At 35.3% G+C, this 26,320-nt stretch overlaps 3 protein-coding genes across 5 annotated transcripts in view; 2 read left to right on the plus strand and 1 right to left on the minus strand.

Annotated features, from left to right (window-relative positions):
* The first annotated feature begins 116 nt into the window (after positions 1-116).
* LOC101253156 (peptidyl-prolyl cis-trans isomerase CYP71) lies at positions 117-8,159 on the plus strand. Its single transcript, XM_004250987.5, has 13 exons — positions 117-591; positions 1,965-2,050; positions 2,117-2,205; positions 2,308-2,547; positions 2,686-2,807; positions 3,306-3,381; positions 3,572-3,679; positions 3,794-3,970; positions 4,109-4,326; positions 4,798-4,930; positions 5,815-6,038; positions 7,093-7,246; positions 7,502-8,159. The coding sequence occupies exons 1-13, from the start codon at positions 434-436 to the stop codon at positions 7,583-7,585; spliced, it is 1,869 nt and encodes a 622-aa protein (XP_004251035.1). The 5' UTR covers positions 117-433; the 3' UTR covers positions 7,586-8,159.
* A 210-nt stretch (positions 8,160-8,369) lies between these two features.
* Positions 8,370-10,380, minus strand: LOC101253452 (large ribosomal subunit protein P2y). 2 transcript variants are annotated; one of them, XM_004250988.5, is made up of 4 exons: positions 10,218-10,380; positions 10,012-10,107; positions 8,673-8,899; positions 8,370-8,570 (listed from the first exon to the last, which is right to left on the minus strand). In XM_004250988.5, exons 2-4 carry the CDS (start codon positions 10,097-10,099, stop codon positions 8,544-8,546), a joined length of 342 nt encoding a protein of 113 aa, XP_004251036.1. In that variant the 5' UTR covers positions 10,100-10,107; positions 10,218-10,380; the 3' UTR covers positions 8,370-8,543. The 2 variants fall into 2 exon arrangements, with proteins under 2 accessions (XP_004251036.1, XP_069147450.1); XM_069291349.1 differs by having other exon boundaries at positions 10,012-10,125; positions 10,218-10,348.
* Positions 10,381-13,357: 2,977 nt separating this feature from the next.
* The window catches only part of LOC101253967 (DNA polymerase epsilon catalytic subunit A-like), a 38,141-nt gene continuing 25,178 nt past the window's right edge, over positions 13,358-26,320 (plus strand). Inside the window, exons 1-15 of one of the 2 annotated variants that reach the window (XM_010315036.3) lie at positions 13,358-13,637; positions 13,729-13,794; positions 14,224-14,283; positions 14,380-14,475; positions 16,153-16,313; positions 16,508-16,596; positions 16,695-16,912; positions 17,238-17,324; positions 17,407-17,541; positions 18,679-18,801; positions 19,641-19,724; positions 23,105-23,269; positions 23,480-23,656; positions 25,079-25,192; positions 25,466-25,570. In XM_010315036.3, coding sequence (XP_010313338.1) covers positions 13,473-13,637; positions 13,729-13,794; positions 14,224-14,283; positions 14,380-14,475; positions 16,153-16,313; positions 16,508-16,596; positions 16,695-16,912; positions 17,238-17,324; positions 17,407-17,541; positions 18,679-18,801; positions 19,641-19,724; positions 23,105-23,269; positions 23,480-23,656; positions 25,079-25,192; positions 25,466-25,570 — 1,845 coding nt within the window. In that variant the 5' untranslated portion in view covers positions 13,358-13,472. The remainder of the gene's footprint in view (positions 13,638-13,728; positions 13,795-14,223; positions 14,284-14,379; positions 14,476-16,152; positions 16,314-16,507; positions 16,597-16,694; positions 16,913-17,237; positions 17,325-17,406; positions 17,542-18,678; positions 18,802-19,640; positions 19,725-23,104; positions 23,270-23,479; positions 23,657-25,078; positions 25,193-25,465; positions 25,571-26,320) is intronic. The other variant, XM_010315037.4, reaches the window with a different exon arrangement.

Genomic DNA, 26,320 nt, shown 5'->3' on the forward strand with positions numbered 1-26,320 from the left:
TGTTATGATATCGAATGGAATGAAAGTTCATTAAATTTATCCGAGTTAAAGTGCTATCGAAAACATAATTTCATAAAATTACGTTTACATTATCCTTCTTAGACATCTCTTATGTGATCAAACTTAAAAAAAAATCATATCTAATTATAAAATTTGAGAATTCAAAAATCACGGAAAGAATTTATTTTCATTTTTTCTCATTTCAATCTACTTATCGAAATTTTAATAATAACTTAAATTTAAATTTTCATGGTCAAACGCACCCCAATTCGGAGCCTCGGGTTTTGAGTCAAATCGGCGGGGACTCATTTCTGGTTTACATTATAAGCTCAGCACTTTTCAAAATTACAAAAACTTTCCTTCTCACTTAGAAAGCAAATTTCTGCAGCAAATCGGAAGTGAGATTGGAAATCCGGCGACGGCGACGGGAGAGATGGAGGAAGCAGATCAGAATGAGAACGGAAATCCGGCGGCGGCGGTGGTGGAGGAAACCGAAACGGTTATTGGACCGGGTCCAGCTCCTCGTGCTCGTGCTAAACGTCCTCTTCAATTTGAGCAAGCTTATCTCGATTCACTTCCGTCTGCTAACTTGTAAGTAGTAATACTATTATGTATGGATATGTTTAACTTCACAGTGTTTGTTGTTTTTAAAATGCTTTTAGGGTTTATTATATTTTATAAGAATAGTGCTAATACTACGGGAATGAAGGATGAGGATAGAGACTGGAAATGAAAGAAAATCATACTAAAGCTATACTATATCTAAGTAAATGAATGAAAAAATAGGGAAAAAGTGGATTCACAAGCAATCCAAGGCATATTATACATTGAACCTCAAATGAAATCACAAAAGATCAAATGTAAAATTGTAGAAGTTCACGAAATCAACAAAGGAATATGATAGCTATACTTTGAATTTTGACATTCGAGATTTGAAACCAAAATCATAATGTCACCAACCTAGTCCGTTACGTGACTTAGTCCTTTACTAGTGTTGATGTGTCACCTAGCTCAAGTATGGTGGATAGCTTTAGTAGAATGGTTGTGGTGTCTGGAAACACTAAGGAAAGCTAGAGAGAAGCTTGGAAAGTGAACGAAATACCCCTTTTATTGATTACCGAAGATGTATGCATTAAATGGTTTACAAGATACTAGACCAAGGGTTTTGATGTGTCGTGTGTCAGTCTATGTGAATGGCTGCTCATGCCTACTAAGGTGCAGTCTTCGGTCTCCTACTATTTATAGGCTCCTAAGGCTTTGGATCCTTCAAAGTTGGTGGAAACCCCACTAAATCTGGTGGGCTTTGGGCTACCTAATGTACCCAAGGGCGAGTCTTTCTAGGTATTTCTAGAATCTTCCTCAAATTGCTAGCTTTCTTCGGCTGTCCTTTGGTATCCTTTGCTTGTTCTTTGTCGATCCCTTTTGATATTTTGAGGTTCTTGAGTCTTCTAGGATCCATGGGAACTTTTGCCATCTTTGGGAACATTCTTAAAACTTCCGTCCATTAATGTAGTTTGCTTAGTGGTCTTGGCATGTTTTTAACTTCACTTTATCATGCTCTATTGTGCTTCTTCCAATTTATTAGGCACATTTCAATGTTGAGACATCTCCTAATATGTTCCATGTCACACTTGCACATATCTGCCTGGCCCGATTTTCAATTGTAACCACAGGTCACACGACCATTGTTCAATATGGATTGTGTATGCTCCAGCCCTCTTTTTGTTGTCTTGCTCTGTTTAGGCAACTCGTGGCATGCATGGACAATCAATGCTTTTGGCTGGGTGTGACGATAAACCCAATGTTAATTAAAAAGAGATGAATTATAATTACTGTTAGAAAATAAGGATGAATTATCATAATGACTCAACTTTTTCTTTGAATTGGATAATGGCGCCTCAACTTTGAAAGGTTGGACATGGTCATGTCGGAAATTTTACTAAACCATGTATTATTCGATGCAGGTATGAAAAAAGTTACATGCACCGAGACGTGGTTACTCATGTTGCTGTTTCAGCAGCAGATTTTTTCATTAGTGGGAGTACTGATGGTAAGAGAGGACATATTAATTCTTGATGTTTGCTTAAATCACCAAATTCTCTTCTTTATTGTCCAGGTCACCTGAAATTTTGGAAGAAAAAGCCTACTGGTATCGAGTTTGCAAAACATTTTAGATCTCATCTTGGACCAATTGAAGGCCTTGCAGTAAGTAGCCAAAGGCTCACTGGAAGCAGTATTCCCTATTCCAGTTTATTATCAGTATGCTTGAACAGAACAATCCGCAACTTAACCTAAATTTCTTTGCAGGTTAGCATTGATGGTATGCTTTGCTGTACAATTTCAAGTGATAAGTCTCTGAAAATATATGACGTAGTGAATTATGACATGATGTCCATGATTCGTCTTCCCTTCATACCTGGATGTGTTGAATGGGTATATAAACAAGGGGATGTCAAGGCTAAACTTGCCGTTAGTGATCGTAACTCCTCATTGGTGCATATATATGATGCAAGAGCTGGTACAAATGATCCTATAATATCTAAAGAGGTATTCTCATTGACTTGACTCAATACTAAGGTTGATATGTCGTTTGTGCAGTTCATTGGTCTTCTTTGTTATGTTAATATGAAGTTTCTACCAGCAGTCACACTAATCAAATTGCTAACTTAGTTTCCTTGTAATCAGGTACAGTTGTGCCCCATCAAAGTCATGAAATACAATCATGTCTTTGATACTGTGATATCAGCAGATGACAAAGGGATCATTGAGTACTGGAGTCCTGCCACACTTAAGTTCCCAGAGAATCTGTATGTGTTCAAGTTCTAAAAGTAATTTTCCTTGTATCTGGTCCCTTAACGGAGGCAATAATCATTGATTTCAGGGAGCTCAAACCCCAATCTAAGTTTTAGAATGATCCATTTGGATATTTGTATTACATCTCTATGTATGGAATCCAAGAATTTGTGTTTCCCTTTTCTCTATTGCCCTTTATTGCTTTGGAATGGTGTTTTTTTGGGGTTGGCGAAGAGTATCAATTTTAAATTCTGAAATATAGCCTTGTCAAAAAAGGCCTTATATGGCATCTATTATTAGACCATATCCGTTGTTATTTTAGTGTGTATTCACTTCAATAGAGTAGTACTAAATCTACCGGTTATGGTTTTTCTTATACGATCTAAGAATATAAGCATACATTATTTAATTTATAGGTCCACTCACTTTCTTTGCTATATTCAAGAGTTTGTCTCTTGCTCCTAATTGTAATAGTCACCGCTCATGCTTTTCTTATTATGTTCTGCCTGCAGGGTGAATTTTAGATTGAAGAGTGATACTGATCTCTTTGAAATTGTGAAATGCAAAACTGCTGTTTCTTCTATAGAGGTATTACAGGAAAACCTTTGCTGGAAAATATGTGTACTTAAACCCTTTTACTTAACAACAATAACTACTACTCTTTGACTATGTACATTAGTACATGTCAAGTTAGCTATAAGCAGTTTCAATTTCTTATTCTTATCAATTAGTGGACAGCGTCTTCAAAAACCTTTTATCCGTTTCTCTTTGTATCCAGGTAAGCCCTGATGGTAAACAGTTCTCGGTAACTTCACCAGATCGCAGGATTCGTATATTTTGGTTCAAGACAGGTAAACTAAGACGTGTGTATGATGAATCTCTTGAGGTAAGAAATTACTCCTTTAAATAATCTATTAACTTATGTATGTACAGATGTGGTTTTTGTCTTCTTCTGTTCCTTTTTATTTTTGGTGATAATCGAAAAATTTCCATCTTTTAGGTGGCACAAGATCTCCAGAGGAGTGATGTTCCTTTATACCGACTTGAAGCTATTGACTTTGGACGAAGAATGGCTGTGGAAAAAGAAATTGAGAAAACAGAATGTGTACCACAACCTAATGCTGTTTTTGATGAAAGTTCCAATTTCATTATATATGCAACTCTCCTAGGAATTAAAGTAAGAAAATGTCCAGTAAACTGTCAAGATGCATTTATATTTTCTGTTTCTTGTACATGTGCCTTACTGGAGTTATTATAAGTTTCATGCTACTTCGATGTTCATTTTCTTATTTTGGGTTAATTTTTCTATTGTCAGATTATAAATCTACACACTAACAAGGTATCTCGTATCCTGGGGAAGGTGGAGAGCAATGATAGATTTTTGAGAATTGCTTTGTATCAAGGTGATAGAAGTAGTAAAAAAGTAAGAAAAATCCCTGCTGCGGCAGCAAATGCAAATGAAAGCAAGGAGCCCTTGATAGATCCCAATCTACTTTGCTGTGCTTTCAAGAAACATAGAATCTATTTGTTCAGGTATCGTATATGCTATATAGTACAGAGAACGAAAAGAAGGCTATCTTGAACTTTGTTGCTTTTCTATCCATTGGTCAATGATGAACTTGGACCTTTTCCACTGCACTGACCTGTTCAGTCTAGACCTTAGTGGCATGGTAAAGGAAACATGGTGACAGCTTTATCTAAACTAGTCAAACTAGGACGTGTGCATGATGAAAAATGAATTGTTTTGAGAGATGCTTAAATATCGATTTTTCTACTAGAATTAAGCTTTAAAGTTGTCTGATAACTATCTTGAGCCGTGAAAAAATTGGAAAGTTCAGTTGGCTGCTGTTTCTTCGACATTGGGTGATTTAAATTGATGTTCCATACTTCTATAAAGTATCAGCCCTTGCCCTCTTGTTATCTCTTCTGTTGAATAAAACCTCATTTTCTTGTTTAAATTTCAAATTTATGCTTATTAACAGCTCAGATTTTATTCTTTAACAGTCAGAGAGAACCTGAGGAACCTGATGATCCTACCAAGGGAAGAGATGTCTTCAATGAAAAGCCACCTCCTGATGAACTTTTGGCCGTATCTGACATTGGGAAGTCCGTTACTACATCCCTTCCAGATAATGTGGTAAGTTATGGTTTTACTTGGCATATATCAAATAAATGGAAAATTTCAGATAGGTTCCGTTTTGGATTAGCTTAAAAAAAATAGCTTTTAAGTCAAAATAAAAAGTAGGGAAGGCCTACTTTTGGTTTTTAACTTATTTTAAGTTATTTTTAACCTTGTCAAACACTTCCCAACTTACTTTAAATCATTTTTTGCTTATTTTGAATTATTTTTATATTTGACTAACATTTGCAGAAGTCAAAAACTGACTTAGAAGTAGGTTTGACCAACTTTTAAGCCTATCCAAAACCCCTCTTGAACTGGATATCCTTGTCCATGAGTTTGTAGGAGCCGAACTGTATGTGAGTGACAATGATTGGTATCGACTGACAAAGGTTTTAAGTAAGATTGATTTTTGTGGTCCGTTTAAATCAAGTCACTTAATCCTGAATAAAGGACTTACCTTCTTCTACTTCTGTTTTCTGATTCCTGATCAATCAATGAATGAGATAACAGTATAGCATGCTATAAAACCGCTACCTCGAGAATGGTCTTCATAAGCTGGTACACGATGGGCAAACCTATTATGCGCTCTTGGGCAACCTTTCTTAACTGAAGAATGACACTTTTCTGCATTATTGTGGTATTCATAAAAGATTATAGTTCTTTCTATGTTATTCGGACTCTACAAAAATGTTGCCACCCCCGTGACAGATCCTCCAAAAAGTCATTACTTTTGGAGGATCCAACATGAACCTGGTGGGATTTTTAAGAGTCCGAGCAACGTATGTTCTTCCATTATTACTTCGCGTGGTAGAGGCCCTTCCTTTTTATGTATTTGTACTAATCCTGAGATAGACAGAAATTTGCTGATTCATTTCTTTCTTTCTTTTGCTCTGACCTAGATCATGCATACCAGTATGGGTGACATTCATATGAAGCTATACCCTGAAGAGTGTCCAAAAACAGTGGAGAACTTTACAACACACTGCAGGAATGGATACTATGATAATTTGATATTTCATCGGGTCATCAGAGGCTTTATGGTTCAGACAGGAGATCCATTAGGAGATGGCACGGGTGGCCAATCTATTTGGGGAAGGGAGTTTGAAGATGAGTTCCATAAAAGGTATGTTAATGTATTGTTTTGTATATATCCATAAAAGCATAATTGTACAGGCTTAACTTATTTCCTATGCTCCCTCCTTCCTAGATATGTGTCGTGTGAAGGGCCGTTGTTTTACTGATGCTGCTTATTTAGTTTTTTGGAATGTTGAACGTGATGGTAGACTGTGGGAACCGGAAGTCTAGGCTCATAATAAAAGATTGTTCCATTTGAGTGTAAAATGTGTTTTTAGGTTCAATCGACCTTTTTTTTCTTTGAACATCAGCCCATTTTTAAGTGTCTGCAGCAGTAAAAGGGAATAAAAAAACCCAGTCAAATGGTAAGACTAATTAAGTATTCAATCCATGGAGTAAATGGATCCATAGTAATAGTACAGTGTAATTTTTTATCCGTGTACTTAAGGTTGCTGAAGCTTTTGCAGCCCCTAATATGCAATAGAAGATTGCCAGTGCATAGTTTAGAAATAAAAGTTAATGACTAGCCAAAAATGAAATCTCTTTTGCTTGCCTTCCTTTACTCGTCTTAAATATGCTGATGACCATGATTTTGTCAGTGTTTTGAATTTTTAAATTCAGTTGCAAATAATAAATTGCTAATTCTTCCTGGCAACAGCTGTTTAGCTATATCATGAATTTAACTAGATGACCCAGCGATTTCCTCCCTACCAATGAAAAGTATCTTTTGCTTTTCTGTGCTTTTTATATTATCATACAATTCTAATGCTTATGATTATGAAAGTGACTGATTGAATCTAATCAGAAGCTTGTACTCCATTCATGGAGCCACAAGTATACTTCTGGAACACGTCATAATATTTAGCATGTGCTGTAGTCTTCTTCCTTGCTTGACTCTGGAGATTCATTTTGCTTGCTTTGTAGACTCCGAGAAGATTTTTCTAGGGTCTAGAGAATGGATAGCTTAGTCATTGCCTTAAATAACAGCTGACGCAGCCTCATGACATCTAATTTTAACTTGATTTTCTAAATAGCTGATAAACATGTTTTCTAGTTTATGCTCTGGGTTAAGTTCATCTAAACGATTATATTGGTCTGTGCAGTCTGCGACATGATAGACCCTTCACTGTCTCGATGGCTAATGCTGGGCCAAACACAAATGGCTCTCAATTCTTCATAACAACTGTTGCCACTCCATGGTTGGACAATAAGCACACAGTTTTTGGCAGAGTGGTGAAAGGAATGGATGTTGTACAGGTATTATTAGCTTATAAAGTTTCCCCCTCCTGTCTCTGCTATGGATTGATTACTGAACTAATAGACCACTTGGAGCTTTGTCCTGATCAGCACAATATCTCTAGTTATTTATTTATCCAGAAAGGAAGAAAGTTGGTGAATATGTTGTAGTTCAAATTGAAATGATAATTGCTGCAGTTTGTCTGATGTGATATTTAATGCATGGTTACTTCTTGGGACCTGATTAACCATTCCTTTTCTTTTGGATTTTTACAGTCTTTAGAGAAAGTGAAGACCGACAAAGGTGACAAGCCATACCAGGATGTAAAAATATTGAATGTGACTGTTCCAAAGTCTTAAATGGGTTCTTGTTGTGGCTATGCTCCTTATTGGATAGTTTACATCTGCTTTATTCTGGAGAACTGGAAGGAGTACTACGACTTTACGTTGGAAAGTATTGCTATCCTCGTTGGACCCTGATCTGACATGTATCTGTGTAATCTATGACTTCTGGTACTTTTCTCAAAACCTGCTATACAACATAGATTCCTTCAGTTTTAAGAAACTTTTCGTGCCTCCGGGAAGTAGAATTCCACTTGCTTCACTCAAGTTGAAAGGATATTAGTGAATGGGAGTTGCTGGCTGATCTGGTATTAGGATTAGCTCATTGCCACAAGGAGTGTACGATCAGCGTTTTCCACTCAAGATTCATTAGTGAGACAGAACGGCCTAGCTTATTATCAATGTTCATGTTGTGGACAGTAATTTATAGAGTTAGAGACCTAGATGTTGTTTTCGCGGTTTCAACTGAACTACAACAAGTGTAGACCTTTTTGACATCTTTTTAAGTCCTAGCTTCATATATTTGAATTGTAGCTGCAGTTACTGTACAAGACCCTATTATGAATTCAAATTATCAGTAAGCTTCATTTCACTTCTCACGTCTGTATTGCAAGTTCTCACTTTCGAAAATGGCTTCTAGGGTTAACACCTAGCTTATGGAATTACACAGGTATTTTGTTGGTTGTAGATGACTTTTTCCAGTTGGATTGAAATTCCAAGTTAACTTGGTATTATAAATTGAGAATTGCAGGTTTTGACGAGTTGAACTGACAACGAATACATCAACAAGAAAAGAAGCAAATAAATCCAACAATACTAGTAATTTCCAATTGACTCAAGATGTTTACCAAGCAAAATATAGGTGCATTAACTAAACTAAAAGCGAAAACAGTAAGTTGACAAAAAGATTCCCAGAATAAACTCAACGGGAACTGGGGAACAAGACCATTCATACAGAAACCAGTTAAACATTCCTCTAATCGAAGAGACTGAAGCCCATGTCCTGCATTATTGAAAACCAGACAACCATGTTAGTAGATATACAAGAAACATCATCCACAACAGAAAAAAGTCGAGGACCCCTAAACTAAACGGAGAATCTTACATCATCAGATTCCTCTTTCTCTTCCACCTTCTTTTCCTCTTTCTTCTCCTCGGCAGCTGGTGCTGCAGCACCACCACCACCAGATACAGCTACTGCAACTCCACCACCGCCACCAGAGGGTACTGAAGCCAACTTCTCCCTGCCAGCAGCAATCAGCTCAGTGATGTCCTTGCCCTTTACTTGGGACAAGAGGAGTTCAATCCTATCATCATCAGCTTCAGCTCCAACTGCACCACACATTAAAAAAAGTTGAGAATGCAAAATTAAAGAAAGTAAACAGTATTATGATGCTTATTTTATCCATGAAATACAAATCAACGACAGGGTTATCCTATCTATGCAAGGAAAGTAAGCATAATAGAGTAATCCAGTCTCGCATGGATACCTCAGGAAGGAATTATATGACATAGTCCATCAGAAACGGCCTATCTACCCTCCCAAGGTAAGATTGTGCACACACCACTCTACCAAGACTGCACTCATGGAATTCTATAGGATGTGTTGTTAACATAGAACTTAAACATAAAATTAACAGTACATCAAATATAGAAAGGCGAGGCCTCTCAGTATAAAACAAACTAAACCTACTCTAATAGATAGGTGCTTCATATTACTTTCCTCAAATATTACTCTCGTTTTCCAGGAATCAAAATTTCTTTTATAGCAGTTTGGAAAACTATAACTAATACTACAATAACCCGCATTACTCCATTAGGCACGTAAACATCTCTCCGTACATCCATAAAATAAACCAAACACATGTGTCAAAAAGTTCCAAGGATCCATTACAATAAACTAACACAAAGAAAACAGCACCACATTCAGAAATGTCATGCTCAAAATCAGTAAAAATAGAAGAAACTATAAACAAGGAAAGATAAATTAATCATCTTGGTCTTACAACCATTCATTTGATACTTATACATCAATACACATCAATAAATCAGTAAACAACAGCATAACGTAAAATCCCACAGGTCAGGTCTAGGGAAGTTGGTGTGTACCGCAAACCTTAACCAATCTTATATAGGCCATAATATTCAACAAAATATGAGTTTTCTAATCATAAATCCTCTTCCACTACTACCTACAAACCCCACTTGTGAAATTACACGCAACGAAAACAATTTATGAATACAAGGCAGCCCGATGAACTAAGTTCTATGCATAGGGTCCGAGAAAGGGCTTGACTACAAGGATCTATTATACGTAACCTTAAGCAGCTGGTTATTTCATATTCATACTCACATTCATAAGAATCATTTTCAAACCACCACACAGAAACTAACATACAAAAAAAAATGTATATACAAAGAAATTAAAAAAAAAAAAACAATACCAGAAGCAAGGATCTTCTTCAAATCTGCAGCAGATGGGGAGGTGTTGCCACCCAACACAGCTAACAAGTAAGAAGCGATAACCTTCATTTTCTTATCTACAAATACACACAAAACTAATAATAATTACACACAAACACAAGAAAAAAACAACAGAAATGAATTGTTAGATAAACCATAAGAGATCAAATCAAATCAAGTAATTTACTTTGTGTGAGATTTGTAAGCTTTAATGGCGTAGGGCTGCTGTTGCTGCTGCTTCCGAATGTACAGAGAAAGAGGCGAACGAGTGGTGAATGCTATGAATATATAGTTAGGGCTTTTTGCCCTTTCTTATGTAGAGATTAAATCTCAACCGTTAAATTACTTATATCGAGTATTTTGCTTTTTTGCACCTTTAGTTATGGTTTATTTCTTTAGTTTACACCATATACTTTTTGTTTTTTTTTTGGTTATCATTTGCTCGTTCATGTATTCACTTGACTAATATCGCTTTTTTGGAATTGTATTTTGAAATTATCTTGAATATAAATTACACGTAGATGGATTTGAGCATTCTCCTACTCTACGGAGCCCTCTGGAGCTAGAGTTGGAGTTGCTTGACGCTCTTCTCCTTTCGAAAAAAAATTTGTATACTTACAATGTAATTTCATAATATTTTAAAATTTAAAAATCACTTGTAAAATTCAGTTCGAAGGACTATTTTTTTACTATAATGATAATAAAAAAAAATAAAGATTATTATCTATACACTAAAAAAAAAGGGGCAAATCGGGAGAGTTAGAATTATAAATAGCGAGGTTTAGAAACCCCGACAATTGGTTGTTGCAGGAGTTTCAACAACTCCACCGTTAGAGTTGACACAATTAAGTAGTAGGAGTTTTTAAGCAACCCCTGAAATCAACAATTAGCGGGGGTTTCAACCTTCGAGATTTCTTTTTCAAGAAATAATTTTATTCCATTTTCTATGGTTTATAACCACCCTCCACAATTAAATCGTAGTGCCTCACTTTGTTGGGGTTATAACCTCGGCAATTGTTTTGATAAAATTTTTATATTCAATTTGATGCACGACATGTTAAGCGTGCGAGGAGCGTGTGTTGCACGACCTACGATACATGCCAAAAATTAGCGTAGTATGAATAGTTTATTTTGTTTTTATTTTTCACCATTTTAGAATTGGGAACTAAATTTTGAGAATTTGAGCAATGATTTTGTTCACATTTTGAACAAAAATAATTAATACTTGATTTCGAGTTTATACTTAAATTTTTTCATGCAATTTTATATTATTTGGACATTGAAATGGACTTTAAATGAAAAGCTAAGCATATTGAACTCATGAGTTATGAGTAATTCAATCATGAATTTTGTTTTAAGGATTGATCAATATTAATTTGATTTCAATTTAGACTATATATGAAACCAAATAAATACATTATTTGACAATGTTGAGTGTTTAATTGAATAAAAATTAAGTTTTTTCTAACATCAAAACTTATTTAGGTTGAAGTCAATTAAAATTCAAAATTCAAATGAAGTAATTTTTTTTAATTTGTCTTGTTTGACATGTGATAAGTACGTAACATATATATTAAGTGTAACTTTAAAAAAAAAAATCACTTTAAAATAATTGAGAGGGGGAGGGGGTGTCATAAAATTCTCACAAAATCACAAGTAATAATTGAGAATACTAAATAAGTTTTAAGGGATTCTATGTATTTTCTTTCAATTATTTAAAATATATTATTATCAGAGGAAAAACACAATTTAATAAAGTTATTTTCTATCTGTATAATATGATTTTTTTTTTATGAAAATAATCTTTGTAGTCTTGTTAAAAGAAAATGACTTTATTTCCGTTCACGTATCATTCTTTAAAAGGGCATTTACAAGATTTGAATTTCAATGGTATAACGACACTCATTTATGAGAATGACATGATTGTTTAAAATTTAAAGTTCAGAAAACACAATTATATAGCAGTTTAGTTTAAAATTATTTAAAATATTAATGATATCTTTCATTTCAAGGCTAACAAAATCAGCACATAAACAATATAAAATAAAATAAGTCGAGAATATGAGATTTGATTATGTAATTCATTACAAAAATTAATTTAATTAGATGATATTTTACATTGAAAATCAATAAAATAACACAAGGAATACGCAACAACATTTAAGACATTTGTATAATTTTTTTCTTTTCTTCTTAGATTAATACGTTTTGTAACTGTTCAAAATAATATTAATCAATATATATATAAGTCAGTGCACTAAATAAAACTATTAGCATAATGTAATTTCACAAGTGAAATATGGGAGGATAAAGTATATAGAAATCTTATCTTATTTTGAGCGGTAGAAAAATTATTTTAGATCGACCCCTGATTCAAAAAATATATATATTAAAATAGAGCACAGGATTATAAGGGAAGTGATAAAATCACGAAAACACGTTATAAAGCATAATAATAATTATGGAGAAAAAAAAAAGAACAGTAGCTATTGGAAAAATTACTACAATATTGATATTGGACTGAAATTATAAAGTGGTAAATAACTTATTACAAACACTGTGTTGTGGTAAGTCACTACCTAGACAACGATTTCGATTCGCTTCTAGTGCAAATCATTGTAGTTAGTCGCTCTCTATGAGTCCACAGTTACACTCAAACATGTGTACTCGTAGCTAAAAATTTAGAACAATCAACTCAAAAACAAAATTAACTCAACAGTAACTACAGTAAAATAATGTACAACTCGAAGTACAAGAGACAATAAATAGTAGTAGAAATTGAAAGACACTAAACTATACAAGAAAAGCTTAGACTATCGGCATGGAAAGATAAGCAAGACAACACTCGATTATCTACTAACCTTTACCATAAGCTGTATTTTTCACAATTTCGCATCCAAGATTGTTAAGCTGCAACCACGTCATCTCTTGTCTAATAATCTCTATCTAGTATTTCTTTCGACTTGCTCTTACATTTCTGAAAACCATCATAGTCAATCTCTCAAATCTCCGTATTAGAATTCCATGCATCTCTTGATCTTCACTTATCCAAAACTTCTCAACTTTGCTTCTTACATTTTTCCTTCATCGAGGTCACTCCTATATCTTGTCTCGAATATCTTTATTTCTCGTCCTATCTCCCTTAATATGCCCTCTCATCCATCGGAAACGTACTCATTTCCGCAACATGAGAATATAATAAATAATGGCAACATTGTCATTTCACATTTTAAATAGGAGTAATAAAGAAAATAATAGAAAAAAAAAAGCGCGGGAAAGAGAGTACCCCCACCCCTCTAAACCCCGCTACCCCCTTAGCTCCCTCTGTAAAGTGGAAGATTTTTTCCCTCTTTCAGGCCCTAGTAGACAGTGAAATCAAAAAATCTAAACTTTATCTCCAAACTTCCGATCTCATTCGCCGGAGTTACCATCGGAAAGAAGTATGAATGCCGCTGAAAATAGCCGGCGCTGGGACCGGCGGGACTCTAGGTTTTCAAAGAAGCAGAAACTCACACTTAACTCCGAAGAACAGCTCGAATCCAAGCTAGGATTCGATGTTTTCACTGAAGGAGATAAACGACTCGGCTGGCTTCTTACTCTTGCCTCTGTACTACTACTACTACATCACATATTATACTTTTTTTTTTGAATTTTTAGTTAAAATGTGAATTTTGAGTTTTTTTGGTTTAATGTTGTAGTCGTCATGGGAGGATCAGGAGACTCGCAAAGTGTACAGTTGTGTCGATCTTTATTTTGTTTGTCAGGTAAAAGTTCATACTGATGGAATATAGCTGTCATTTTGTTTGTATGTTTATTCATTTGAAAAGATACAACATGTTAGTTACCGTGAGTTATTGATGGGATATTCTTAGTAGAAATGACATGTTTATTGATCCAAAAAGAGAAATATCGAAATGACAACTAGGTGAGTTATTGATTGAATATTCTTAGTGGAATTGTTGTTTGTTGATTCGATAAGAGAAAATATGGATATGTCAGTTTAGATGAGTTGTTGATTGGATATTTTTAGTGGAAGTGTTGTTTATTGATCCGGTAAGAGGAAATATTGATATGTTTATTTATGTGAGTTATTGGTTAGATATTATTAGTGGAATGTTGTTTATTGACTCGGTAAGAGAAAGTATTAAAATGTTAATTTTGGTGAGTTTTTATGCATGAACTTCTGGTTGAAGGATGGTTCAACATTCAAAGCAAAGTACAAATTCAGGCCATATTTTTATGTGGCAACAAAGGTCAGTCCATTAAATTCCTTTTGTACTCCAAGCAATGAAAGTTTTTCTTCTTCCAAATTTTATATATTTGCTGATTGTTGTGCATTTGTTCAACAGGATAAAATGGAAATGGATGTTGACTCATATCTGAGAAGGCGATACGAATCTCAAATCGCAGATATTGAAGTTTTAGAGAAAGAGGATCTTGATCTTGTAAGTCTATTAACATCAAATTTAGGATTTGTTTGTTTCATGACTGCTTTCATAAAAGTTACATGTTAATGGAGGTTTAGAGTGTGTATGAGTGGGATTGTACTATGAAACCCCATAAAAAGAGCTATTGGATGTGTAAAGTGTGCCTAGAAATTCAGCAAGCACGTGGCTTGATTCTGCATTACATCACTTCCCATATCATGTTATTACTAAAATATTTGTCCGTGGGTCCTCATTGTTTGAATGCTATGCACAAGAGAAAGTTGGTCATATGTCTAATCATGAGGTGTCAGAGTGTGAAAGAGAATTGGATTTAAAGATGTCTGTGGGTCTTGGGAAGAAGAAACATTGTGAAAAACATGTTTTTTTTGTTTATTCACCTTTCATGCATGTGAAACATGCTCAAACTATTAGACATCAGTGTCACTGATATAATCTTGTGAACTAGGCTATATTAGACCTCTTTTTGAAGTTTCACGGGTATTTTGGTATCTATTCATAAGTTGTAAGTAACACCTAGGTGATAGAAAATCTTCCTGCCATTTCGTTTGCTCCTTTTTTCATTTACTTGGTATAAGGAAATATCTTTACCAAAGGAATTTGTTAAACAATGACAAAAGTCTACATTGGTGATTGATGAAATGAGTATATTCCTTATAAGGCTTAGACAATCCTCCTTTCTTTTGAGCTAGTTTTTGGGGTGTGAGTTAGGCCTAAGACCTAATTTAACATAGTATCAGAGCAGGACCCGTCTTGCCCAAGGTTGGGTGGCCCAATTAAAAATTGTCCTTGTGGCATGCAGTAGATGCTAAGCACTGAACTTGAGGTGGGGTGTTGAAAAATGACAAAAATCCCACATTGGTGATTAATGAGATGGGTGGACTCCTTATAAGGCTTGGACAATCCTCCTTCCTTTCAGCTAACTTTTCGAGTGTGAGTTAGGCCTAAGACTAATTTAATGAAACCATTTATGCTGTCTATGGTGAAATGTGCATAAAAACAACTTCTATCTTAATGTTTGCAAATTATCTTTGTAACTATTATTAAAGAGATAACTTTGCAGAAAGAACTAATGGAACCAGATATGTTGTAGGTTAAGTAGAAGACTAAATGTATGCACTGCAAGTTTATTCAACATGAAAGATTGAATTTAAGGTGAATTTTGATACCTAGGCTCATTTTCCCAAGAGAATGGAATAGATGAAGATGTGAAATAGAATTAAAATGGGATGGTAGAAGGAAATGCATATGAAAGACCGACTTGCAACATACAAGATTAGACGGTATTAAAAATGAAGTCATTTGATGATAGAATGAGAGAATGTCACTTGAGGATTTGTTTATGTCGTGTGTCAAGCCCCATATGCATCAGTCCATCAGTCCATAGGGGGAGAAAGGTGTTACAAGGGTGGTAGAGCTAAAATCAAATGGAATGAAATCACACCGAAAGACCTACATTCTCTTTTTTTTTGAGGACAGTAGAAAGACCTACAATCTCTTAGAACCTATGCACACTTAGCGAGAGATAGGGCACAATGAAAGACGAGATCTAGTTAGGCGATACCAATTAGTTGCAAACATGATTTTATCATGTTGCCTCACTGCTGCTTCATACCTACACTGTATATTTTTTATGCCATCAAGATCTCTTTCTGATATTTATTTCTTCTTTTTCAGAAAAACCATCTGTCTGGCCTACACAGATCATATTTAAAGATATCATTTGACACTGTCCAACAGTTGATGGACGTGAAGCGTGATCTAACACACATTGTTGAGAGAAATCAAACGAAGTTTGATACAATAGAAGCATATGAATCTATACTGACGGGGAAAAGGTATCTCTGATATTTTGAAATAATATCAATAACCATAGTCCATCCATTAAGTATTTAGTGAAGTTCACATATCTTTAGATGATTATCAGTTATTTTGACATTGTTTAATTTCCTCATCAATTTATATCAATCCTTTCATTTAAGATTCATTATGGGGTACGTCCATCTTGAAGTGATTGTTTCCTGACATGCAGCAAGCAGCGAAGTCAAGATTTTATAGATTATATCACTGATCTACGTGAATATGATGTACCCTACCATGTTCGCTTTGCCATTGACATTGGTAATGTCTTTTTCAATGCTAAGATTTCTGAAGTATCTAAATTTTTGAATTAACTGTTTATGTGCTTTGATCTTAACGTTGAAATTTACATTTATTAGATGTTCGATGTGGTCAGTGGTATGATGTGAGTGTATCTAGCTCCGGTGTTGTGTTGGAGAGGAGGACTGATCTCTTGCAGCGAGCTGAAGTTCATGTTTGCGCCTTTGATATTGAAACCACAAAGCTTCCTCTTAAATTTCCTGATGCCGAATATGATTCCATAATGATGATCTCATACATGGTTGATGGCCAAGGCTATCTCATTATTAACAGAGAGGTGCTTAATCTGTAGCATTTGTGTTTCTTACACTTACTTTCTAATCTGAACTAGGTTTTGTTGAATTCCTTCTCCTATCTGTTATAAAAATATGATAAATTAGTGTTAGGCTTCATGATCTACTTTCTTCAGGTCTTCTTCACTGTGTTTGCCCATTTAGGGTCTTCGTATAGATTATATAGCTGGTTGTTGTTAGTGAGACTCCTCCTTGTAGCGAATTCTTTAGCAATACATCTACAAACAAGGATCCATTTAATTTGTTTTTTGGGAAAGTAAATTAATTATTTTTCTATGCAATTGTAACCAATTTTTTCTGAATTTCCAGTATGTTGGGGAGGATATTGAGGATATAGAGTATACCCCAAAACCAGAATATGAAGGGCATTTTAAAGTGACAAATGTGAAAAACGAGGTAATGTTTTTTCTGAAATTTTGTACACTCTATTTCTTCACCATTAAGACATTCATTCTTCTACAACATTGTTTTGTTGCAGGAAGGGCTCCTTAGGCACTGGTTCGCACACATGCAAGTGGCGAAGCCTGGTATCTATGTAACATATAACGGTGACTTCTTTGATTGGCCATTTGTTGAGACAAGAGCTACTCATTATGGCTTGAGCCTCAAGGATGTATGTAGCTCCTTACTGTTAAAAGTGTTTGTGTTTGTAATCTCAAGTAGTTTATGATTCAGCATCTTGTAGATGGTTTTCCAGAGCAGTGCTACTTTGCCATTTTTTTCCTGATGCACCCAATTCATTATCTAGCTCTGCTCTCTGTCCATTTCCAACTTCATAATTGTGTAATTTCTCTGTGTTTTTGGACAAAAATATACTAGTTGTTTCTCTTGCTAAGGTATTTGATAAGGTCCTTTTTGGCTCAGCATACCCATACTGCCCAAAATATTTTGTTTTTCGATTCTTCACTGTTATTTTTTGGTGTATACATAAATTAATAGCTCAAAGAGAAGATATTTTTGACGTTTTAGACTATTCATAGGAACAACAGATAGATGTTCAAGATGTAAGTTGTAACACTAGAAGGGAACTACATATTTTGATGTAGTGTACCAGTGGATATATAGACTAACTGTTACCATTCTCAAAAAGAAAACTCTTGCAGGATTGCTGTAATTCCTACAACAAAGGTTGTCTGTTTCTGTTGATTTGTAATCTCAATAATAATTTGTAAAATCATCATTTTTGAAATTAGTATCATCTTCTTTTTCTTCGTTTTATGTTTTTGTAGTTTCTCATTTCTGCCTGAAACCCATGTTACACACTTAGGGTTGGTTAGATAGAGTATTAAAATAATGCTCAATAGAGTGTGTTAGTATTTAGTAATGCTTGTATTATTAATGCTTGTATTAGTTATGCTTGCATTAATTATGCATAGATTATTTCTTATGCATTGTTTGGTTTGGTATGTTGAAAATAGTATGCATTGTATAAAAGTATTTATGTACAAAAATATCCTTCGCAATTATGGAGGAAAAGATGTAAAAGTGTTTTTGAGGGGTAATTGGGCTTTTAACCATGCTAATGCATGCATTAAATCCTTTTGCTTTACTAACACCTAGAATTCATGGTATTAGTAATACACTCTGCAATACACAATAGATTATATAACTAATGCAAGCATTAGTTATGCATAACATAAAAAAGTGTACAAAACAAGGGACCACTGTCTACTAATACATAGTGCTAATGCATGCATTATTTTGCTAATACACTCAATGACCCTTTATTGTTCTCTATTTTTCACTGCAGGAGCTTGGGTTTTCCTTTGACAAGAATCAAGGGGAATGTCGTGCTAAATATGCTTGCCATCTGGACTGTTTTGCTTGGGTCAAACGTGATAGTTATCTTCCTCAAGGAAGCCAAGGTCTGAAGGTGCAACTCATAACCTCTTTTTCTTTTCTTATTGCTTATGCTCTTTATATTTGTTTTACTTGATTTTAACCTTTTGCTGAAGCCTTCATGTATTCCAGTATGATCTTTCTTGTCTTCACAGTGTGAAATTCACATTAGTTCTCTACTTTGATTAATTGTTCAGTTGATTACGTAATATCAATATTTTATGTTTTCTGTGGACTCCACACGTCTTTTGCCTAAGAGCTCATATCTGTTGAAAGTGTGTTCTCTTCTTTCCGTACCCCTTAGCAGCTTAGCCTGGATTGAAACTTGTATGCTTGTAAAAGATATTTATCAAACTGGACGGTGGTAGTTCCTTTACAATCAGATTACATTTTTTTTTGCATCTTGGAGCTCCCATTTGCTGTGTATGGCTCAAAATCAAATGTTCAGATCCTAATGATTTTGGGTGGATAATTGTAGAGTTATTTTTCCTCATAGAAAAGCTTCCCACTCCCTTGAGATTCTACAAAATTTCATAGGTAACTGTTGTACTTTTTTTTCCTCTAAAATTTGAAAATAAAGAGTTCCAAAGAGCTCACATAATCAACCTAAGAATGTAAAGAAAGAAATATGGCTCTCTTAAAGTAGTAAAAAAATGAGAAGTGAATGAGTTCACCTTATGTTTAGAATTATGACCAGATACGTTGGCTCAAGAGATTTTTCATTTGTGGTAAATGAAGAAGTTATATCTCTTTTCAGTTTCTTGGCTTATTTATAATTTCGACCTATTTAGACTGAACTTTCTGTCTTCAAGTATATCAGACTCTTCACTATGGCATCTGATGTAACTATTGCCTTATTCCTCTCCAACTCAGGCTGTAACGAAGGCCAAGTTGGGTTATGACCCTCTAGAAGTCAATCCTGAGGATATGGTTCGCTTTGCAAAGGAAAAACCACAGGTATGAGTTATTTCAAACTGGTATATCTTAGTAAGTTCACCATGAATTTCAAAGATGATATTATCTATAGAAGTGTTAGACATGATTGATAACTTGTTCGTTTGACCCAAAGGAAGCCACATTGCAGATTGCACAGACCAAAACTCATGCTTTACAATTTTATGATGAAAAGTTTGTGTTTATAGCTTTCCATTATCTAAGGATTTCACAATCATCATTTAATGTCATATGACTACGAGTATCTTGAGGGGATCCAAGATTGTGTAGCCTTAGCTGGCAAGTCATTTTCTTCCCCTGCTGCATGAGCATGTCTCTTTGAAATTCTTTCTAGTCAAAAGCCTGTCCGTTCCATTAAAAGGGATGTTTATCTTCTGAGCCATCATCGTTACTTTGTAATTTCTGCCTCCTTTTGCATATTACATGCTAAAATTTGAGGATTAATTTCTCTTACTGCATGTGGTAGCTAAGTTCCCTTCTCTGATTTGAGGGCTGTGATCCATTTATCTACTCAAAATCATTTTGGAATCTTATTAGCTTTCTCATGACTCTTTTAGTACCCCTTTTCTTTTTTGGATCAAGTAAGGTTTTCATTAATAAAAACAAGGCCCATTGTTAATAATATCGTTTATCTTATAAAAAACAAGAGATATTTCAAAAAAGGAGAAGCCTACAAAATATGGGTCTCTCCAAAAGACACTCAATCCTCTTTAAATCAGGAACTACATGGTTACACCAAAAGATAATAAGAGGGATCGAGACTACTTCTCAGTTGAAGTTGAACAAAGCTCTTATCCACCTCTTCAAAAGCTCTCCCATTTCTCTTTCCAAATGACCACATTAGAGCAAGATGAGTAACATTCAACGCCAACATCAACTCCTTCATGAGACTTGGCATTATCCAAGTGACACCAAACCATGTAAATATAAGGCTCCCACAACCTCGTGGCTAATCTGCAATGTATCAAAATATGATCCGTGCACTCACTGTAGAAAACCTTTCACTTCCTTAGGTTCTTTGTCATCAAAATCACCCCTCCAGTAGCAAACCACATGAAGCACACCTTCCTCGACTGTCAGCACCTTTGGTATCCATACTGCACCATATAGAAAACTATCCTCCACCTCACCAAAAGCTTCTCATTGAAAACCTGACAAAAGAACACTGTGTTATTCCCCGACACCCAACCCAAGCATTGGGTCTGTTGACTGACTTACATTGCTTTTGGTGTAAATCTAGTATTCTTTGAAGCTCAGTCACCTCCCTATCATGGAAATTCCTCCTGCACCTCAAATCCCAAAAAGTCCCATCCTTTCGAGTCCCCTTTACTTGATGAATATAATTCCGTTTGGCAGGAGACCCTCTACAATACTGGAAATTCATCCTTAAGCACCAAACCTCCACACTACCTTTACCCCCAAACTAGCTCTTCTCCCATCCCCAACCCTAAAAGTAATGTTATCATCGAAAGCGTTCCATCCCTTTGTTATATTCCTCCACACACCACTCCCGAAAGGTATAATGATCTCATTTGTTCTCCATCCCCTTCCATTACTCCATATTTTTTCCCTATCACCTCTCTCCATAAAGCTTCTCCTCCACAAACATTAACCCGTAAGTGTTTCGTTAAAAGTCTTCAAGTCTGTAACCCAAGTCCTCCCCACTGTTTAGATGATGTTGCAGTCTCGCATCTATGAATCTACTATAACAGTTGAGATTCATAGCCAGAAAATGGAAAGAATTACCTTGGATCAAAGTGCCACACAAAGTGGCATGCTTCACATGGCTACTAGCCAATGAAGCAGTTTTGACATTGGATAATGTGGCCAAGAGAGGAATCTCTCTATGCAATAGATGTTCCTTGTGTGGGAAGGCTAATGAGACAGTGAGACATATCTTCTTGCATTGCAACTTTACTGGGCAGCTGTGGCAGATTTTCCTTTATCTCAGAGCATATCTTGGTGTATGCCTAGCAAGATTGATGAGACTCTATTCAGTTGGAAGATGGCTGGAGTTGCGGCTACAAACAGAGAAAGGTGGAGAATGATCCCTGCTAGAATTTGGTGGACTATATGGAGGGAGAGAAACGAGAGATATTTTGAGAATTGGAACAACACCCTGCAGGAAGTTAAGCTTAAGTGTATTTTGTTGTTCTGCTTTTGGTGTACAAATGTCTACTCCAATGAGACTGAGTCAATCATCGATATTTTAGGATCCATTTAGATTTGGTTCAGTTTTTTGGATAGATTATACTTTCTGCATTTGTAGATATGGTTTTTCAGTGCTACCTAAGTACTATTTGAAATACAAATGTTACCAGTTTCAAAAAAAAAAAAAGAATTACCTTAGTAGGTTCCTAGTATGAAGATTACAACAACATATCCAGTGTAATCCAACAAGTAGTCTGGGGAGAGTAAGATGGATTGTTTTCGGTAGACCTTTGGCTCAAAAGAAGTTGGACGAAATAACAGGATGAACGAAGCAAAGAAGCAACAGGCAATAGAAAAAATTGAAGAATAAGATACTATGTGAAAAAATTTCTGCCTCCTAGTATGAGGATTCTTGTTTGATTTTACCAATTTCTTTTGGGTTATTCATCCATGGAATTTCGGCCAAGCAGCCAAGAGCAGAGCTCTTTTAACAACTGTGTTTGCGTGGCCCTGATTTCCATTCTCTCTAATATCCCCTCTGTCCCAGTTTCTATGGTGGTGATTGGATTTCGAGTGTCAAACGAGTTTTTCTTCTGACCATGATTTTTCTCATATGCCTATTAAATATTTAAATTGTTAATTGTTGTGACTTAATCGTATTTTACATAGTTTTATAAGATGTAAATTTTATTACAAAATACTTGTATATTCTATGTCCAAATTCACGATTAAAATCCAAACCGTGTCATATAGAATTGGGACTGAGTGAGTACTATGTTTTCCCCTCAAACAACTGTGATTTGCTGAAGAAATTTTTCTTTGACCACAATTTTTTCATATGGCTTTTAAATATTTTCAAATTGTTAATTGCTGTGACGTATAATATTATTTTTACATAGTTTTTGAAAAATGGAAATTTTGTTTCAAAAAATTTAAAGACTCTATGTCCGAGTTCATGATCAAAATCAAGATGCTTGACTCTCAAAATCTGAGCTGCGACACATAAATTGGGACAAAGGGAGTATTATATTTTCCCCTCAAACAACCATGATTATCTGAATTGTTAATCATGGTGAGTAGAGTAGTAATCTTATTTTGGTTTCTAACTTGTGTATGAGTGCTACTTTGGTAAAGGAGAAAATGCATTCATCGTCTTTTCATTTATTCACTGGAGGAAAACCAGTCTGGAATTCTGGATAACCTAACTTTTTTGTGTTTAAATGATTTTGCAGATGATGGCTTCATATTCTGTTTCAGATGCTGTTTCAACATACTACTTGTACATGACTTATGTTCATCCCTTCATTTTCTCCCTTGCAACCATAATACCCATGCCGCCAGATGAAGTCTTGCGCAAAGGAAGTGGGACTTTGTGTGAAATGCTTCTTATGGTTCAGGTAGCTGTCTTTAGAAGCTCTTTTTTTCTTTGTGGTTCTCAGGAAGTTCCTTCTTTATGGATTTTAGTTTTATGGTTGGTGCCTTTTCAGTGTTTTGATTCTGTTTGACTAGGAAAAGAGGACAAAGGAAATCTCCACTGATGTTTTCCACTTTTCTTCTGTATTCTAACTGCCTTGTTTGTTTTTCTTCTGCATTTCACCTGCGTACAGGCTTATAAGGCAAATGTTATCTGTCCAAACAAGCACCAGTCTGATCCAGAGAAGTTTTATGGTAGTCAACTCCTTGACAGTGAGACATACATTGGTGGTCATGTGGAATGCCTAGAAAGTGGTGTATTCAGATCTGACATCCCAACCAGTTTTAAACTCGATCCCTCTGCCTATGAGGTTAACAATGTTATAAAGCTTTCTCTTCTTCCAGATTAGATGAATTTATGTAATACTACTTCATGAGTTTTTTTCTTCTAGTTACTCTATTTTTTCACCATTTTAAACTATCACCAGAATCACTTCTTATAACAATCTATCTAAAATTATTTCTGTTGACCCATGAAATGAAGTAGGTAATCTATTTTAAGAAAAAAGGAATAGACGTCTTGTTTCTCCTCAAACCATCTAGTTGGTAATACTATAAACTTTTTGGACTAGCATGAGAGTTTGGTCAAATACATGGATGTCTGTTGGTTATATTTTTATGAATAATCGACTTTGAAGAGGAAAATATATTTGGTTTTCAACTGTCTTATAACAAACGTAACAAAATTTCATACAACAACAAAAAACCCATTGTAAAGGATGTTTGAAGAGTGAAGAAGTGGCCCGGAGACAGTTCAAAGGCCTTATGGCTCAAGGAGGGGGCCATGAATACTAAGTTTTTCCACCAGAATGCTAATGCCCACAAGAGATACAATCACATTGATCAGTTGAGCTACAAGGAGAGACTTTATCTGAATCAAACAGAATCAAGGAAGAATTCATGTCTTTTTACAAGAAGCTGTTCACAAACACTGAAAACTGGAGGCAATCTGAAAATGTTAGCAACCATCCTACCATCAGTCAATCACAGAGGATGAGAAAGAGGCATCGCCAGCAGTCTTTGAAGAGCAAGAAGTTTTTGAGTGTCTGAAGACGCGAGCTATAGACAGTCCCTGACGTTTTTATAATGGGGTTCTACCTAAAGTGTTGGGAGGTTGTTGAGTTAAGACATAATGAAGGTTTTTCATAATTTTCACTCAAGTGGTATATTTGGAATAAAGCTTTAATGCAACCTACATTGCACTGATTCCTAACAAGACAGGAGGAAAGGAGCTTAAAGATTCAGGCCCATCAGCTTGATTGGTAGCTTTTACAAGCTGATCTCTAAGGTACTGACAGAAAGATTGAAGAGAGTGGTGGATAAGCTGGAAGCAGAAGATGATTGTTTGCTTCCAACGAGGCTTTGCATAAGAAACATATATTGCAGAGAGACAGGCCTCTTTTTGAAGTGCAGCTTGTGTTAGACAAGCCTCTTTTTTCAGCTATACATTCTAAATAGACTGCTTTAGGGGGTGCTTTTGTTCTCTAAAGCATTTTCCAAAGGCCAATTGAACTCCCAATTCTCTTCTTGCTTCTGTAGATGAATGTAGTAATTCACTGTGAAGTGTTCATTTTTAGCTTGCTGTATTGCTCTTATGTTCAGTAACTACATCCTAAATTGTGTAAAGACTCGCCTTTTGAGATCTTTGTGTCTATTACAGTTGCTTTTGATATATTCTAGGCTCTTCTGTTCCATTGTATCAGTTACTAACATGAAGATTTTCAACTCTCCAGCTATTGATCAGCAACCTTGATAGAGATCTGCAGTATTCTATTGTAGTTGAGGGGAAGATGGACTTGCAGTCTGTCACAAATTATGATGAAGTGAAGAATGCCATCATGGAAAAGGTAGTGCATCCTTCGTTTCATTTGTTGATAATTTCAGCTGAGTTGAGGCATTTGTTTGTCACATGAGAGAGATTTTACAAGTATTCTGCCGGCACCCATGGCCATATCTGACAGGAGTCGAATTTATTGTTTTGGAAGTTTCTGATTTCCTTGTCATTTTTTTTTCTTATTTAGACTCTCTTTCTTATTGCGTAACTTAATAGTTAGAGAAAATCTTTAGATGTTTGCAGAAATTTTTCTCCTCTCTGACCATCTTAACCATATTATTTACAGCTAATGAGCTTACGAGATGATCCTTTAAGGGAAGAATGCCCCCTCATATATCATCTTGATGTAGCTGCCATGTATCCAAACATCATACTTACAAATAGGCTTCAGGTATGTCAGCTTTCACAGTCCATTTCTTGAAGAATGTTCTTCTCTGAGATGTTATTATGTCTGGCTTTTTTGTTACTCTTTCTTCCCAGATTGAATGTGTTCTTTTCCCTGTTCTGAATAGTTTATAGGAATTGAAAATCCAGTTTTCTGTTTTAGATGGAAGAAACCATGGGCAGAAAAGTTAATTTTTTGTACATACAAAATTGACAAGGTAAATCGTTAATAGACTAGGATAAAATAGTCTGCCATTTCAAGTTTAAAAATGTCCTAGAGGAAGGATGGCGGTCAGTTTATATCAGTGGAGTAGTTTTTTACAACTTGCTTATTACCTACCAAACAACAAGACTATATCTTTAACATCTTCATTTGTCGGGCTGCAAAGAGAAGGTAGCACAGTATTTTGACTGTTAAAGAAGTATTATGTATGCACAGATAACTGTGCTGATGCGGAACAGAGTTAACTTGAAATTTTCAATCTAGATTCCAGCAGCTTGGTTAGACATGTGAAAATTGGAAAGCGAGGAAAAACAATAAAAGACTAGTGATACACGATGCTAGAGGTTGAAGACTTGTGGGGTTTTATTCTCTGCCTGTCTTGTGTGACTTTTAAACCTGTTCCTTTTTCTTGTTGCATTCTGCTTTAAAGTCAGCAGGTTGATCCTTAACGATTAACTTCTTGTAATTGGGGATAGTTATCGCACGCTACCTTGTCTAAAGTACCTGCATAGAACTTGAAATTTTGTAAATCTT

The sequence above is a fragment of the Solanum lycopersicum genome, chromosome 11 (genome assembly GCF_036512215.1).
Source record: "Solanum lycopersicum chromosome 11, SLM_r2.1".
Classification (NCBI taxonomy): Eukaryota; Viridiplantae; Streptophyta; class Magnoliopsida; order Solanales; family Solanaceae; genus Solanum; species Solanum lycopersicum.